Consider the following 17919-nt stretch of genomic DNA (forward strand, 5'->3'; position numbering starts at 1 on the left):
TCCAGCGCTGTGTTCGGTAGTAGGATGCATGCCAAGAATCTCCCTAGAGACAAAGATGAAAAAGGAGCGAGATGCTGAGGTTGACACAACACAGACAAAAGAGAATAATTAGAACAACCAAAAGCTTCAGGACTGGACAGCTGGCACTGCGGGGTATGGAGTCGTCAGGCAGCATGAGAAAATGTATTGCCAAGTCAGTTCCCAGGGAGCCTCACCATGGGGGCAAACCTGCACAAGGCTGGACTTCTGAACTCCATACTTAAAGAACAACTCCAGTGAGTCTCTGTTTGGAAGGAGCGTGAGCAAATAGAGGAGGCGCTCAAGGAAACTTGTGGCCTGTGCCCTTGGATAACCTCTCTCAGGAACCTGGCTGGCAAATGGGTAGCCAGATGTGTACAGGGTATCTCATTCATTCCAAAGGCAGGTATACAGCTCTGCACATGCAAAGGAATGTTCCCCACAGATCTGCTTTCTCTGTTAGAATGACAGGGGAAGCTGTTGTGTGCAGGCAGATCTGCCTGTGTCTTCTGCTGCCAGGACTCATACCCCTGCTCAGTTTTTCACATGTAACATACGTGTGCAATATATTTTTCATCCCAAGTTTATTTTAGAGTGCTGGTAAAATTGGGGGGGGGTTCCCCTCTCCTCCTGCCGCCTTTGCAATTTGCAGAGGCATTTACGCCCCAGCCTCCCTGTCCACTGCCTCCCAGTTGTCTCCTTTCCACCCTCCACCCCTAGCTCCAGGGACCATGTCCTGTCATCTGTAGAGCACTGACACTTCTGTTCTCAAGGTGCTGAGATCTAAAAGTATAGGAGAGGTTCTGTCCAAAAGAAGAGGAGATGAAAGATTTGGAGATAAGCACTTTGCTCATACATGGTTAAAACCCTGCTTAAAATGCTTCTGTTTTCTGCAGTGTGCACACACTCTTTCTCTCTCTCCTCTCTCTCTCTCTCTTATCCCCCCCCCCCCCCGGTGTTGTTACTGTGAAGGGAGATGAATAATTCATGGCCAGCGAATGCCTCACTGGGCCTAATCACCACTTTAATTGGAGGTTTAGATCAGAGGCGGCTAATAGCTCCTACAGCGGGGACTCCATAGATTGTTGACAGGGAGAGTGCTGAGAGCCTTATCGTGGGCCTGTTTCAATTCTCCGAGGACACCACCACACATAACAGCATCCAGGTCCCCTGATACCAAAGGACACAGACCGCAGGGCCAATTAAATTTATCAGGGAAGAACTGACAACTAACTTAAACAGGGGTGGGGGGAGAACTGGTGGAGGGCTAATAGGGTTGCTCCCTTCTCTGACGGCTGCCTGTCTTGGGTTGCCGGGGCTGATGCTTAGCTGGGCAGGCAGCTTGCCAAAAGTCCAGGAGCTCACAAACTAAAAGGGGACAGGCACAGACACCTCTCCCCTGGTTTATATGGTGAGATTCCGGGCAAGAATCAGAAGAGGCCAAGGCTGCTTAAAAAACAACAACAACCAAAACATCTCTCCATCTGCATAGGATTGAATCTTCCTTTCTCTTCTTCCTCTCCCACCCCCTGGTCATCTTTGCCTGGCATCACCGGGGAGCCGAATTGGACCCTCTGTTACCCATACAGACTTAATTTTTATATGTCACTCGGCCCCGAGGAGCGCGAGTCATTGTCTTTGCACGAAGACTTTAATTGCACTGTCGTGCTGGTATCGCTATAATTAACGTTGTCAGCGTTTCCCAGCCTTTTATAGACCTCTGCTTTCAAAGGTTTGTCATTTTGGGTTGGGAGGGGAGAGAAAAAATACACCCTTTCTGGAAAGAGTGCGATAAGTCAGCTCTCAGCGGGTAGCTTTTTCCTTTTAAAATATATCTATACATTGGGTTTATTTTGGCAATATAGGGACTGAATTAAAGTATGGGAGACTTGCGGTTGGTTTTCCTCTGCACGGGAGGGGGGTTGTTGCATAGTCTGAGTACAGAGACCTCCCTATCTTTGCAGTAATTAAATTGCTGTCATGTCTTCAGAGCGCATGCAGTGGTTGTGAATCAGGCAAGCATGTACAGCTCACTCAGGAAGATGCACCATCCATTGTTTCCATCTTTTGTAAATTGGTGTTGGAGGAATCTCTGTCAAAACACTGCAGTGCCTTCAGGTCCTGGGTGCGGGTAGCTGGAGTCCTTTCATTTCTGATGGATGCAGCAGCTTGAAAGCCAATTGTCAATAGGTTAGTCAAAGGGCAAGTTTGAAATGGTCGTTCTTTTCAGAGGCAGCCACAGAAAAAGCTGCTGTTGGGTCAGCACTCTGCACTCCAGTCTTCTTGATGCAACTGGTGACACCCCAATAGGGATGTTGGAGCTCACATTCTACCATTTAGTTTCCAGGCTCAATACAGAGTGCTGGTTTGGGCCTTTAAAGTAGGGCCGCCATACGTCTGGATCTTCCCTGACATTGCCGGGATTTCAAAGGTGGAATGGACGTCCGGGGGGGGGGGGGGGACGGACTTCTGAAAGGCGGCGCTTTGTCCTGGATCTTAGGCAAGTTAATAGAAAAATCGCTCAACAATTTTGGGGGTTTTAAAAAATATGTCAGCCGTATTTAAAGCCCTATGCAGCTTAGAATACAGTACCTCAAGGACTGCTTCTCCACATGTGAGCCAGCCCACACCCTTCATTAGAGGGCCCCCCTCTGTGTGCCCCCCTCGAGGGAGGTACAAAGGATAGCCACCAGAACAGACCTTTTCAGTAGTTTGCCCCCTCTCCTCTCCCTGTAGAATGCTTTCCCTAGGAAGACACACCTGACACCATCCCTGCCAGTCTTTTGACACCAAGCTAAAACCTTTTGGTATACTCAGGCCTTTGCCTGCTATGCTGGTGGTCATTTTTTAGTGAGGTTGGTAGGACTTGTCCTTATTATTATGTTACTGGATGGGAATTTGATTTTTTTGGTGTGTTGTTGATCATTTTAAATTTTTCAGATTTTTAAATTGTTTTTGTGTGTTGCATTTTATCTTATCAAGTTGCTTTGAGACTTTTTCTTTTGTGTAAGGCAACTGATAAATGTTGGCATAATAATGATAATAATTCTGCTGGGCCCCTTCTAGTATGCAGTATCCTTGGTCCTTAGCTGCCTCTGCCTCTTGCTTGGTGCTCTCCCCTGTCATTTCAGGGCTTTTGTGTCCCCATTGCATCCCCCCATTGCATCCTCCCTCATGGTGTTGATGCAAGCTGGTGTACTACTCCCCTCCAGCATCAGGGCTATCCTGCCTCTTCTCTGCATCACATGACTTCCGGGTGAAATGAGAAGTGTGTGGCCTTTCTCCTGCTGCTGTGCCTTTACCATCTTGACTTCCCCAGCTCCAGCAGGGTTTCTCTGCACAATTTGGGGCCCTCATCTTGCCTGCCCCTTTGTAACTGGACCTGTGCCCTGGACCCAGGGCTGTGCTGCTGTACTACTTCCCAAATTCTGTGCCAAGAGAACTACGTTGTGCCATCGGATTCAAATTAAAAAACCAAACTGCTATAAAAGAATCAAAAAGTGGGAAGACTCCGGGACCAGATGAATTTGGTGCAAGATACTATAAAGAAATGAAGGACATCTTACTTGTACCGTTGGTAGAAGTTATGAACAACATTTTGAAAGAAGGACAAATACCAGAGACATGGAAAGAAGCATATATAACATTAATTCCCACGCAGGATTCAGATTTGACTCAAGTTAAGAATTGTAGGCCAATTTCGCTATTGAATAATGACCATAAAATATTCGCTAACATCTTGGCAAATAGAATGAAAAAGGCATTAAAGGAATTGATTCATAAGGACCAAGCAGGATTCCTGCCAGGGAGGCAGATGAAAGATAATATAATAAATATAATAAATATAATAGAATATCTGACTAATAAGAAAGATAAGCAAGCGATGTTGATATTTGTTGATGCGGAAAAAGCATTTGATAATATTTCTTGGGAATTTATGTTAAAGAATCTGGAATTTATGGAGATGGGTCAGTCATTTGTAAATGGTGTAAAGGCAATATATTCTGAACAAAGAGCAAAATTAATTGTTAATAATGTACTGACAGATGATATTGCTATAACCAAGGGTACAGGACAAGGGTGTCCTTTATCACCATTGTTATTCATATTGGTCCTGGAAGTCTTGTTGAGAGTGTTAAGAAGTAACGATTCGATAAAAGGTGTGACAGTTGGTTCTAAGGAATATAAGGTAAAAGCCTTTGCTGATGATTTGGTTATAACAATAGAAGACCCTATTAAAAGTATTAGTGAAGTGTTAGAAGAGATAGAGCAATTTGGACAAGTTGCCGGATTCAAATTAAATGAGAGTAAAACGAAAATAATGGTTAAAAATATGGACGAAGAGATAATAGAAAGAATTCAGCAACAAACAGATATGGAAGTGGTTAAGAAAGTTAAATATCTTGGGATTATATTAACTCCCAAGTGTATTGATCTTTTTCAAAATAATTACGTACCAGTTTGGAATAAAATTAGGAAGGACCTGGAAGTGTGGGGAAGAATGAAATTGTCTTTTTGGGGAAGAATTGCAACGGTAAAAATGAATGTGCTACCAAAAATGTTGTTTTTATTTCAATCAATACCAATAATTAAAGGTGTTACGATATTTAAAGAATGGCAAAGAGCATTATTAAGATATGTCTGGCAGGGCAAGAAGCCTGGAATAAAATATAAGATTTTAACGGATGCAAAAGATAGAGGAGGCTTTGCCCTGCCAGACCTAAAGTTATATTTTGAGGCTGCATGTCTTTGCTGGGTGAAAGAATGGATAAAGTTGGAAAATTCAGAACTTTTGGATCTAGAAGGATATGATAATAGATTTGGTTGGCATGCATATTTATGGTATGAGAAAAAAAGAGTGCATAAAGGTTTTGAAAATCACATTTTCCGAGGTCCGCTGATGGAAGTATGGAATAGGTACAAAAATTTATTAGAGTTTAAAACTCCATATTGGCTGTCGCCATTGGAGGTAATGAGTGTTAAGAAGATCAATATGACGGGGAGCTGGATTACATATGAGAATTTAATCATAAAAGAAGGAAATAAATGGAAATTGAAGCCATATGATGAAGTTAAAGAGTATGTGTTTTACTGGTTACACTACTTCCAACTGAATGCGATGTTTAAAAAAGAGATGCTGGAAAGAGGTTTTCAAGATGAAAAATCTAGATTTCAAAAAGAAATTGTGAATAATGATGTTAAAATTTTATCAAAAATGTATAAATTACTACTTGAGTGGCATCCAACGCATGAAGAGGTTAAAGCTGCAATGATTCAGTGGGCCAAAGACTTTGGTTATAATATTCAATTTGATGATTGGATAAGATTGTGGAAAGAAGGAATGAAATTTACTGCATGTATTACAATAAAAGAAAATGTTATGAAAATTTTATATAGATGGTATGTTACACCAGTAAAACTTGGAAAGATGTGTAAAATGAGTAATAAATGTTGGAAATGTTAGGAGAAAGAAGGAACATTCTACCATATGTGGTGGGAATGTAAAAAAATGAAAGGTTTCTGGGAAATGATTTATAATGAATTGAAAAAAATGTTGAAATATACCTTTGTTAAAAAACCAGAAACGTTTCTGTTAGGAATACTAGGAAATGACATTAAAAAAGAAGGATGAGAAGTTGTTTTTATATGCAGTAACAGTGGCAAGAATTTTGGTGGCACAAAAATGGAAACAGGAAGAAATCCCAACGAAAGAAGAATGGAGAATGAAGTTGATGGAATACGCAGAATTAGACAAGCTAACGGGCAGAATTCGGAACCGGTGAGACCAGAGATTTACCGAAGACTGGGATAAATTTACAGAGTATATTAAGAATATATGTGAAGGTCAATTAACGTTTGTAGGTTTTCAAGAAGCTCTGGGATAATAATGCAAAGAAATATTGTTTTATAATAATTGTTAAGATTAATTTGGTTAAAAAAACAAAACAATATAGATGCAAGAAATGTGAATAATTGTGAAAACATGAAAATTTCCAGATAGACTGAAGGAAGTCTGAAAGTGGAAAGATTAGATTTGGGTGTGTAATTCAAATGGAATGTTTTTTTTTCTTTATTATTTATTGTTAAATTTGAAAATTTTATAAATAAAAATTAAAAAAAGAAAAGAAAATGAATTTCCACTGGAACAAGGAAATGTTCTGCAAATGTCCTGATCTAAATAGCTCACATTTTGACCCATTGCTGCCTTTGACAACATTTCTTGGAGTTTTATGAAGAAAAATTTACAAGGGATGGGGGTTGGTCAAGGGTTCGAAAATGGTATAGGTGCAATTTACTCAGAACAAAAGGCAAAATTGATTGTGAACAATGTAGTGATGGAAGAATTTAAGATAGAGAAAGGAACACGACAAGGTTGCCCAATCTCTCCATTGCTTTTTATATCAGTCCTGGAGGTCCTTTTAAACATGATTAGAAGGGACCAATTGGTTAAAGGTATACAAGTCGGAGCTAAACAGTACAAATTGAAAGCATTTGCTGATGATCTGGTATTGACATTACAGGAGCCAGAATCTAGTACTAAAAGAATATTGGAACTAATTCAAGAATTTGGTCAGGTTGCGGGTTTTAAGTTGAACAAGAGGAAAACTAAGGTTTTAGAGAAAAACCTAACAGTGACTGAGAGAGAGAGGTTTCAGAAGGAGACAGGATTAACACTGGTTAAGAAAGTGAAATACCTAGGGGTTAATATGACTGCTAAGAATGTGAATTTATTTAAAGACAATTATGAAAAATGTTGGATGGAAGTGAAAAAGGATTTAGAAATATGGTCAAATTTGAAGTTATCATTGCTAGGCCGAATTGCTGTGATAAAAATGAATGTATTGCCAAGGATGCTGTTTTTGTTTCAAACATTGCAAATTTTGGAATGCTTCAAGAAGTGGCAGAGAGATATTTCTAGATTTGTCTGGCAGGGCAAGAAGCCTCGAATAAAATTTAAGATATTAACTGATGGTAAAGAAAGAGGTGGATTTGCCCTGCCAGACCTTAAGCTTTATTATGAATCAGCCGCATTTTGTTGGCTGAGAGAATGGCTGCTTCTTGAAAACACTGACATTCTGGACTTAGAAGGTTTTAATAACGTATTTGGGTGGCATGCATATTTGTGGTATGATAAGGTCAAAGCACATAAAGCGTTTAAAAACCATATTGTCAGGAAAGCACTGTTTAATGTCTGGATAAGATATAAGGACTTGCTTGAAAACAAAACTCCAAGGTGGTTGTCACCAATGGAAGTGAAGGCTCAGAAAAAGCTCAATATGGAGGCCAAATGGCTGAAATATTGGGAAATTTTGGAACAAGAGGGAGATAGATTAAAACTGCGATTAAATGGGCACAAGATGTCGGACATAATATTATGATGGCTGACTGGGAACAGTTATGGACCACAGGTATGAAATTTACGGCATGCAATGCCCTAAGAGAGAATTTAATGAAAATGATTTACAGGTGGTACATGACACCAGTCAAGCTTGCAAAAATTTATCATTTGCCCGATAATAAATGTTGGAAATGTAAAGAGACGGAAGGTACATTCTTTCACCTTTGGTGGACATGCCCTAAGATTAAGACTTTCTGGGAGATGATCTATAATGAAATGAAAAAAGTATTTAAATATACCTTTCTGAAGAAACCAGAGGCCTTTCTCCTGGGCATGGTCGGCCAATTGGTGTCAAAGAAGGATAGAACTTTCTTTATGTATGCTACAACAGCAGCAAGAATATTTATTGCAAAGTATTGGAAGACACAAGATCTACCCACCCGGGAAGAATGGCAGATGAAGGTGATGAACTACATGGAACTGGCGGAAATGACTGGCAGAATCTGAGACCAGGGAGAAGAGTCGGTGGAGGAAGATTGGAAGAAATTTAAAGACTATCTACAGAAACATTGTAAAATTAATGAATGTTAGAAGGATGTTGGAATCAAGTTATGTGGTTTTAGCAGAAATGTTATAAGGGTTTAGGAAAAAATAGACTGTTAATTTCACCCCTCCCATATCCAAGAATCTCCTGACGAGTCTGCTGATTCTCCAGAGAGGAGGAGCAGTGTTTTGCTTTCTACTTATTCAGCTCCAGCACCAAGTCAGTTAGTCAGTCAGTCAGTGTGTCGGAGAGAGAGAGAGACTGAGTGTTAGAGATCGTGTGTAGAGATAAGGTTGCTGCTAAGAGCAGCTGCAGACACTCAGTGCAGCATTCATTTATGCTTAGACCTATTTAGCTCTGTATATAGTTTTGTATTATAGTTGTAGTTATAGAATAAAAGAAGATATTCTACAGAGCTGCTCTCCGAGTCGTGTATACACTGCTAGACTCTGCTATACTCTGCTGTGCGACGACTGTGTTGTGGAAGTGAATCCGGTGCTCACAACTCTAAGCTGTGAGTCCACAGCACTTTGACCTGGTGGTCTCTGGAAGTGCTACCCAGCTCGCCTAGCCCAGTCGGGGTTGAAGTGCATGAGTCCAGTTGGTGACACTGGCTCCAGGGCGATGCTGACAGAAAGGAGGGAAAGTAAAGTTACATTATATTAAGATAAATTACAGAACAAAAAGTGGAAAAGATGGAAAGGATTTGCTGAAATAGTCAACTGAACTAGAATACAAAAAAGGGAGGTGTGAGGAGGTCAAGGAAACAAGCAAATGAAAGACAAGTTATGGGAAGATTAGCTGTTTTTTTCTTCTTCCTCTTTTTCTTCTTCTTCTTCCTTATTGTGATGCATTGTTTTGTTTTTGTTTGATATGGTGTTTTTATTCTTTCTTTTTGTAACCTTTAAAATTTTAATAAATATTATTTATTAAACATTTTGACCCATTGCTGTTAGCGGTTGGCATTGGGCTTGGTGTCTGTCCAATTGCTCCACCCACTGGCTTTCAACTTCCTCTTTCTTTTCCCTCTAGGGTCGGTGGGGCTTCCACTGCCTGGAGTGCAAGTGCGCATAGCCTCAGAAAGCTCGCAAAAGGAAGGCCCTGCCTACACCATCCATGCTGAAGGCGATGAGAATGGCACAAAGGTATTAACAAACTTGTGCAGAGGACAGGAAGGGCAAAGAGGTTAGGAAAGGGTTATTTTCTCCTGTCTGCTTTGGTCCCGTTGCCAGGAAGAGTAACGTATCACTGGTGCTCCTTTGGGGGCAGTTGTTGTTTTCTTCTTTTTGTTAGGTGGAGAGGCAAACTCAACTTATATTTGTGAGTAGGCCTATGCCCCCTGAATGCATGTTGTGAATACTGGAAAGGGGCCATAGCTGAAAGCCAGAGCACCTGCTTTGCATACAGAAAGCCTCCAGTTCAGTTCCTGGTATCTCCAGTTAAAAAGTGGGTCAAGTAGGAGGTGATGGGAAAGGTTTATCTGCCTGAAACCCTAGAGAGCCACAGCCAGTCGGAGCTGACAGTACTCTGCTAGAAGGCGGCTTCCTCTGTTCCTACTATAATACTGATTCAAATGGTGAACGTCCAAAATGTGGTTTCTTGGTTCAACCCAACCTGGACAAATGCCAGCACATTCAGAAGACTAGCAGAGCACTCTAGAATCTACCAGGAAAGTTAACTCAGAGGAGCTTGGCCATGAAAGAAATGGTTGCATAAATCACTTATTTATTCTTTGGCCTGGCATGCTCATCTGTCTATCATCTATCTATCTATCTATCTATCTATCTATCTAATACAAATATAAACATTTTTCTAGTAAAGAAAGCCAAACATGGCAGAACAAATTTCTACAAATTTAGCCAATGATTTTAATCTTTTATCTCTTTTGCAAGAAGGCAGTTTGGTCAATCGTGCATTTCTCCAGGTCCACTTGTGCTGGAGGTTGTGCTGTGGGTGATTTCCAGACAGAAGCAGTGCTCATTCTAGCTGACATTAACAGGCCGCCCATTCCTCGCTTCGCTGCTGCTCCCCTCCCTAAACCCATCAATTTATTTTATTTTTTGCATTTTCTTTTTAAAGGCTGGAACCAAAATAAGTTATACAAAGTGATTAAAATATTTCTCTTTGAAAAAGTTGGGGTTCCTGGTTGTGGAATTCGTACTCTCTGCCCTTTCATTCTGCTCCTGTCAGCCACATCCACAAGAGGGCATTATCACTAACGCAGCAACTTTATAATAGCAAGAGAAATCTTATTGCTATGCTACTGCTTGCCCAAAGCACAAGAAAATAACAGGTTTCGGGTTTGGTGAGTTACAGAAAAGTAGGCACCTGGCAGATATATCTGCAAAGGAAATTTCAAAATTGGATCAGAAGAAGCTGCCTTAAACCTGGTCAAACTCTGAAGGATCCATCTAGTTCAGCACCATCAACTCTGACCAGCAGTGACATTACAGTGTTTCAAACAGCGAGTCTTTCCCAACCCTACCTGGAGATGCCACGGATTGAACCTGGGACCTCCTGCATGAAAAGCAGGTGCTCTGCCACTTCCCATGGCTCTTCCTCATAATTGGGACACCTGCAGAGAAACAGTCCAGTCCCTAGTTGCTGCCTGAGGAATGAAGGAACACCTGGAGCATCATCCCAGATGATGATTTGAAATAGTGGATGGGCTCATTTGGTAGAAAGTGGTCCTTCAAAAATGTTATGAATGACCAGTTGTTGCTTAGAATACTTCCTTCCTCCACCTGAGGTTTTTTCTTTAGAACTCCAATGTTTGGACGTGGTCTAACTTACTTGAGCGTTTGCTTCTGTAATTCCTGCCTCCAGTTTATGAGATCCCTAATTAAACCTGCCTCTCAAAAGAGAGATAGAGATAGAAAGTTTAACCCACAGGATTAAATTCCATGGACAAGATTCTTGCAGTCATGTCAGAAAGTTGCACTTGGAAGTCCGAGAGCCGTGTGATAGTGTGCCAAAAGAGCTGATGTCATTTGCAAAGCTAGTTTCTGGCGCAGCCCAAAGATCAATAAGCTACTTAGCGGGAAGTTTGCTGGCGCTGCCTCTCTCTCCTTTCTCCCACTTTGCTTCATTAGAGAAACCTCACTCTGAACCTCGGCACCATCCACAGTTTCCGATTTGGCTTCAGCAGTTCTTTGGCTTCAGTGATTATTAACCTCCATCCCATACTTTTGCCCTTGATATACGCTTGAAGGAGGGCAAGGATCAGCATCAAGCCCCACTGCGCTGTTGTTAATAGTTCCTTTTAAAAGTATATTTTATGCGATATTATATATTTATTGCGATTTAGTGCCTTTATAATACAAGTAAGAAAACTATAATGCACAAATTTCCAGAGCGGTAGCTGCATTAGTGTCTTGTAGCAAAAACACTCAGATCTTTGTGGCACCTTTAAGATGACTATCTTTAACTCTTGAGAATGGTTCCCTGCCTCACTGAAGGTGTTAATATAATCATTTCAGCAATTATCACTGCTGTTGTAAAAGGTTACAAGTGTGCCTGTTTAACAGATATTTAAGCTTTAATTATCACTGGCTGTAATTTTTGCATCTCATTGCCATTCAGCTCCTGCCCTACCGTTTTTTTTCTCCTTTGTATACCTGCCAACTCAGATGTCATTTCATGTCTCTGACAAAGTGGTCTCGAGTCCACAAAACCTTATGCTGTAATAAATTTGTCAGCTTTTAAGGTGCCCAATACTCTTTTGATTATAATACAGAAGCAGTGGGTGATAACTATTAGCCTGGAACCTGGTTTTTCCTCACACACATATATTTATATAAAGCATGGTTATTTAAAATGGTTTTATTCTATATATTAATGATGCCTGAACTGGTGGTGACTAGCCAGGGAAAGAGCTCGTGGAGTCATGGGAGATATGAAAATGTTGGGTCTGTGTACTGCGATTGAAAGTAGAAAAGAGCAACCAAAATGCTCAAGGGGATGGAGCAGCTCCCCTATAAGGAAAATTTTGGGACTTCTTAGTTTAGAGAAAAAGTGAGTAGGAGGAAATTATGCATGGCATGGAGAAAGTGGACAGAGAAAACTTTTTCTCCCTCTCTCAGTAAAATTCATAGACACCCAGCGAAGCAAAATGTTGGAAGATTCAGGGCAGACAAAAGAAAGTACTTCACGCAATATATAGTCGAACTATGGAACTCACTCCTGCAGGAGGCAGTGATTGCCACCAACTTGGATGGCTTTAAAAGAGGATTTGACACACTTTCATGGAGGATAAGCCCATGATAAGGCTGTGCTCCGCCTCCTATCACAGAGGCAGTACAGTCAAACCCCGCCCCCCATTTACGCACGTTCAGTATGTGCGTGACTACACACACGGACATCACACCAAACCCAGAAGTGATCCAAAAAGTCACATAAAGGGACAGAATGGAGCTGGGGCAGAACGGTGTGTTTTCAGGCCTCTTCAGTGGTGTTTCAAATATAAGTGATTTCACTGGCACGAGCGGTGCATCAGAACGTAGTAGTAATAATAATAATAATAATAATATTTATCCCTTCCCATCTGGCTGGGTTGCCCCAGCCACTCTGGGCGGCTTCCAACACATATAAACACGTAATAAAACATAACCCAGAACATTTGTGGTATGAAAAAGTACAGGATTTCAGCAGGTAATCACTAGTTATTCCCCAACTGGAAATGAAGTGGCATGACTGCTATGGAACTTTTGCAAACGGCATGACATATAACTGCCCTGGCCCCAGTACAATCGTGAGCGCAAATCATTGTGAACGCAAAATCACAATAAAAAGGACATCTGGAAGGGCTCTCTAATTTTATCAGCATTGAGGGGCAGGAAAGGGTTAATCCCCCCCTTCTTCTTTGTTGCTCAGCTCTGGATATTTCATCTTGCTTTGTTCACTGGGATGCATATTTCATAGGCTGTAGCTTCCCAGCTGGCAGGAGCTTGCAAACTCTTGGAGCATAGCGGGTATTGTCTGTCTGTTTGTTTGTTTATTTTTAAAGCCGCCCCCCCAAAACTCCACCACCATTCTCCCCCTCCCCTTAAAAAGGGGAAAAGAAAAGAAGCGCTTGCTTAGATCCAAGAGCCGAACTCTGAGCCTTGGCAGTGGGGCGCTGTCAGCAGATAAAACGGGCTCTGCAGCTGCACAGAAATGCCACGTCTCCTAACTGGGAGATTTTTGAGAGTGAGCAGTTTTGTTGCTACAGGGGCTTCAGGAAGAGAGGAAGCAACATGTGACTAGATGAGTGGCGGAGCACACTCTTCCTGACTTTAATTCATGCCATCTCCCATTTTTAAAAAGAAGAAGAAGAAAGGGCCATGGAGCAGGTGACACCAAAGGCCTCTCTCTACCTGAGCCCCCGGAGAGCTGCTATCAATCAGAACAGACTGCACTGGCTTTGATCAGGGCTGGGGAACCTGTGGCCATCCAGATGTTGCAGGAGCATAACTCTCATCATCCCTCACACCTAGCTGTGGAAGTTGGAGTCCATGTGGGGCGCAGGACCACACGTTATTCCCCGCCCCCCTCAACTGAGATGTGCAAATAATCTGACCTTACTTCCTACGTAATTGGAGATGCTAGGATTGAACCAGTGGGGTTTAGTGGTTAGAGTATTGGCCTAGGACTAGGAAGACCTGGGTTCAAATCCCTGCTCAACCATGAAGCTCACTGAGTGCCCTTGGGTAAGTTGCACACTCTCAGGATAACCTACCTCACAGGGCTGTTTTTAGGATAGAACGGGGAAGGGGGGGAAAACAGTGCATGCCCCCTTGAGCTTCTGGCGGAAAAGTTGGGATATAATTGTAGTATTAATTAAATAAAATCTGGGGCTTTTTGCATGCAAGGCAGGTGCTCCAGCTATGGTCCCTCTGGGAAACTATGCCCTTCCAAGGAGCCCAGGACTGCCACACCTCATATTGGACTCCATTATTTTTTTCCAAGGCCAGTGCAAATGGATGCACCAAGATGCATCTTGAAGAGCTGCGTTGGAGCTGGATTAAATATTTAGCAAATTGTGAGTGCAGGGAATGTTTCCTTTCCAGTGGTGAGCTGGTTAGAAAGATTAGCAAAGTGGACTTTTCCCCCCAATGAAAGGCTGCTGCATTCTGCATTACTCAGCAGATGGCATTTCCCTGCAGGGGTGGATGGAGGAGAGAGTAGCAGCAGGCTGGTCCAGAGCCAAAACTTGGCCTTGTGGCCTCTGGGAGAGCCCATTTTCTGTGGGACTGGTGGTTTTGTGGATGCTAAGAAGGAGGCACCACAAATGATGCAGAAGGGTATTGTCTTTTTGATTGGCATAGGCCATTAGTTTTTCCAGTGTGTGTTTTTAGTGTATGATTTCATTCTGTTAACCTGCTCTGCTGTTTTTTTGGAGGTGTTGCTGTATTTGGGATTTGTTTTTGTATGTTCATTTACGGCAGGGATTTTGAATAATAAGAAGTATGATTCGCCTAATCCAACCCCCTGCTCAGTGCAGGATCTGCTACACAGGATGCAACTATATAACTATATAACTCCTGACAGGTAGCTTGTCCATCCTCTGCTTTAAGTATTTCCTGCAAAGGAGAACTCGACACCTCCTGAGGCAGGCAGTTCCACTGTCAAACAGCTCTTATCATTAGGGCTTTTAAAAAAAACCCCTAATGTTTAACTCTGCTTCCTCTACAATTTTCCACTCAGCTGCTCTTGTTCTCTGGAGCAACAGGGCACAGGCCTGCTTCATCCTCTGCCCTTAAGATATTTGAAAACAGCTGTTTGTATTCTCTTCTCTTCTCTTCTTCCTAGGACCATTTGCTCTGTTGGGTCGCCTGTTTTTACCTTTTATAAGCCACTTGGTGATTGTGTGTGTGTGTTTTAAGCAGAAAAGTAGAGTATAAATAAATAAAGGATAGACTGGCATAAGAATAGGCAGGCTTTTGAATTCCCATGTGACAGTTCCTCTTCTGATCTCTCTCATCTCCGAGGCATGCCTGTGAATTAAAATTAATCACCTCTTTAAAACAGAATAGACAATGATTTAAACCATGCATGGGAATTTCTGGGTCATTCCAACTGCCTCCAATTCCCCACTTGTGAGCACTGAATGTCTTGAGGAATGCAAATTGGTTCAGTTGCACGAGCAAAAAATTGGGTTTTGGACTCTCTGCTTTTAGATTTGTGTGTGTGTGTGTGTGTGTGTGTGTGTATACACACACACACACATACATACATACATACATACATACATACAAAAACTAGATCACTTGGCTATTGCATTACAGATTCTTTACCCATGCAAATAAAGTCATTATTGATGATTTACAGATTGGGCCAAGTATTTAGGATCTCTCTCCAGTATGCTTCCTCTCCTTTCTCCTCCTCCTCTTCTCATTTCGTTTTCTCCCTTCATTTTTTAAAAATGTGAAACCTCCCAAAATGAAAAGCGAATTGATTGCATTATTCTAACCCTCCTTTATGAAAAGTTACCGTTGCAAAGCCAGATGTGAAATGTGGCTGTTGCAGATTACAGTCTGGGCTCTGGGTGACTTTTTTCTTCCCTCTTCTTCTCATCCTCGGTGTTGTCTCCCCAAGGAGCTGAAATCTGCCTTCTCTCCAGCAGGAGGGAAATGGCGCTGCCTTGCAATTGCCTTCTGTAGCCTCTGCTGCAGGACACGCAGCTCATAGCAGAGATAATGCCGCTTCTGCGGAAAGGGGGCTTATGGGGGAATTTTTAATTACAAATGGGTATGAGGGACCAGGTTGCCTAGGAGATGGGTAATGTGCTGCTGAGCGTTTTACTACTAGCAAATCTGCCAGAATAGACGATTAAAAGTTTATTGCTTTATCTGATGCCTGGATTGGTGGCCTTGTGAAAAATAAGCCCCTTTGCTCTTAGCTCACCCCTTGCAGAGCCATGGCAGCAGGCAGGATGCCGCTGGCCAAGTGGCGCTTGTGCCCCAGGGTACAGGTGAGGTGTGTTTATTGCAGACGGCAAAAGGAGGCTCATTGCCTCTGCCTTCCTCTGCTACTACTTTTCCCTGTGGGGAGCTGGCAAGCGAGGGTCCCATTTCTGCCAGCTTGTGTAGTATGACTGGTTTCCCCATCATTCTGTTGAGGCTAGGAAGCTGTGTGGCGAGGCAAAGGCAGGTTAAAGGCAAAGTGTCCTGAATTAACAGGGAAGCTATCCAGCAAGAAGTCATGTTGGAATGCAGGTGGCTGGGCAGAAGAAGGTGTCACACCAGCAACAGCCAGGCAGTAAGTGACCAATTTCTTCACCTGCCCAGTCACACCCATCCTGTTGTGGAATAACAGCAGTATTCTGATCCAGATTGCGCGTTGATTGGTTGTTGCTTCGTTCTTCTGCATAGTTCTGATTCCGACAGATGAGCTGGGCATGAACAGGTCCTGACACAGGCAAATGGTTCTCCTTTTGTACAGAAGGTTGAACTGAATGACTTCTCTGGACAGCATCCTCTGGACGACAACTCTTGTTCAAGGCATGCACAAGAATATAAGAAGAGTCCTGCTGGGTCAGGACCGAATGCCCATCTAGTCCAGTGTCTTGTTTCCCACAGGGACCAGCTCGATTGCTCTGGGGAATCTCCCAGCAGGGCATGAAGGCACTGTGGCAACTGGTATTAAGGGGAACTGGGAAGTTCCACACAGCCATCCCTCCCCCTCACAGCAGACTCATGTGGTAAGTGCCAACAGAAATTAATCCAAAATGGGGCCAACTAGAAGGAGGTGCCAACTAGCTTGGGAGAACTCTTGAAGTTTGCAGAAGTACAAAAATTACTTTAAAACAAACCATTTTTAGCTCCCCCCCCCCGGCAAAAAAAAAAAAAAAAACAGTCCAAGAAGGACTGAGCAGCCAAGGAATGTTGAGTGTCTATTTACAAAGAAAGGCATCCTAGAAGAGGCTGGCTGGAACCTAGAAGGTGAGCACTGCTGTTAGTCATGAGAGGTGAGGACCTGCAACCCAAATATTGCAGCGTATCTTCCTCCCATTAATAAGACTTGCTGCCCATGAATTTGTCTAAACCATCTGACCTTGTGGAAGTCATAACACTTTGTGCCTGTGAATTCCATAAATAGATCACACACAGTTTTGAGAATGTGGACCTTTGCAGTGGTGGTGGTGCCTTGCGGTTTGCCATTGGTGAGCCCTTGGCTAATGTGGATTTAACCTCTCTCCTCTGGTCAATTCCACCCTCCATCCTTGGCATCAATAGCATATACCAAATGTTATGCGCCCAACTGCCTGTGCCTGTTCCACAGCATGGCAGGTGCTGTATGGCCAGTGTCACGTAGCCGTGTCAAACCAGGAGGGGGGCACCGACTAAGAGCTCCCTACTGTTTTTTTCGCTCTGATTAGAAATTGTTTATGCAGATTTCTGATTTTTGTTAAGCAAATGGATTAATAAAACAACTCATTTATGCAGACGGCACAAGCAGAAATGATTTTCTCCTGCTTAACTCCCCCCCCCCTCCCGCCAAGAAGAAACTTCCTAGTATTCCTTAAGTACTTTGATTCAGGTAATCATTTAATTGCAAATATAAACCAGCAGTGCAAACCCTTTGCATTTTTAACCAGTGCCAGGCGGTGATGATGGTGGGAGTGGGAATATGCCATTCTGGAAGTGCTTCTTTAAAATTTAAATTTTATTGCTTTTTCTGTGTGCCGCCGCCGGTGATCTTGGAGAGCACAGCTGGTGCGTTTACAACCACGTCCCACTAGGAAGATTAGCATTTTTAAAAAAACTTTTTGCTGCCTTTGCTTGCTCTTTGCAGGGAATGCTGGTGCCCATGCATGGTGCCTAAGCTTGACTCTCCTCTAGAGCAAGGGCACAATCCGATAGGGAACATCTCCTGTGTAAGCAAATGGCATAAGTGCCCATGGTGCCGTGAATTTTTGAGGGACTCTCGTGGATTGCAAAGGGACTTGCACAGGAGATGTGCCCAACATGTTACGTCCAAGGACAGTAAGTGATCTTGGCTATCTAAATTTCATGATATGCACCTCAGCACAGGGCTT

At 42.6% G+C, this 17919-nt stretch overlaps 1 protein-coding gene across 6 annotated transcripts in view; it reads left to right on the top strand.

Moving 5' to 3' along the window:
• The window catches only part of ACSF3 (acyl-CoA synthetase family member 3), a 70462-nt gene that overhangs the window by 19899 nt on the left and 32644 nt on the right, over nucleotides 1–17919 (top strand). For all 6 annotated transcript variants that reach the window (XR_013841946.1, XM_079988820.1, XM_079988821.1 and 3 more), the window contains one exon: nucleotides 8934–9046. Coding sequence is in view for 5 of the 6 variants with exons in the window: in XM_079988820.1 (XP_079844946.1) it covers nucleotides 8934–9046 (113 nt within the window). In the remaining variant the exon portion in view is untranslated. The remainder of the gene's footprint in view (nucleotides 1–8933; nucleotides 9047–17919) is intronic.

This window comes from Podarcis cretensis, assembly GCF_951804945.1.
Source record: "Podarcis cretensis genome assembly, chromosome: 8".
Taxonomy (NCBI): domain Eukaryota; kingdom Metazoa; phylum Chordata; class Lepidosauria; order Squamata; family Lacertidae; genus Podarcis; species Podarcis cretensis.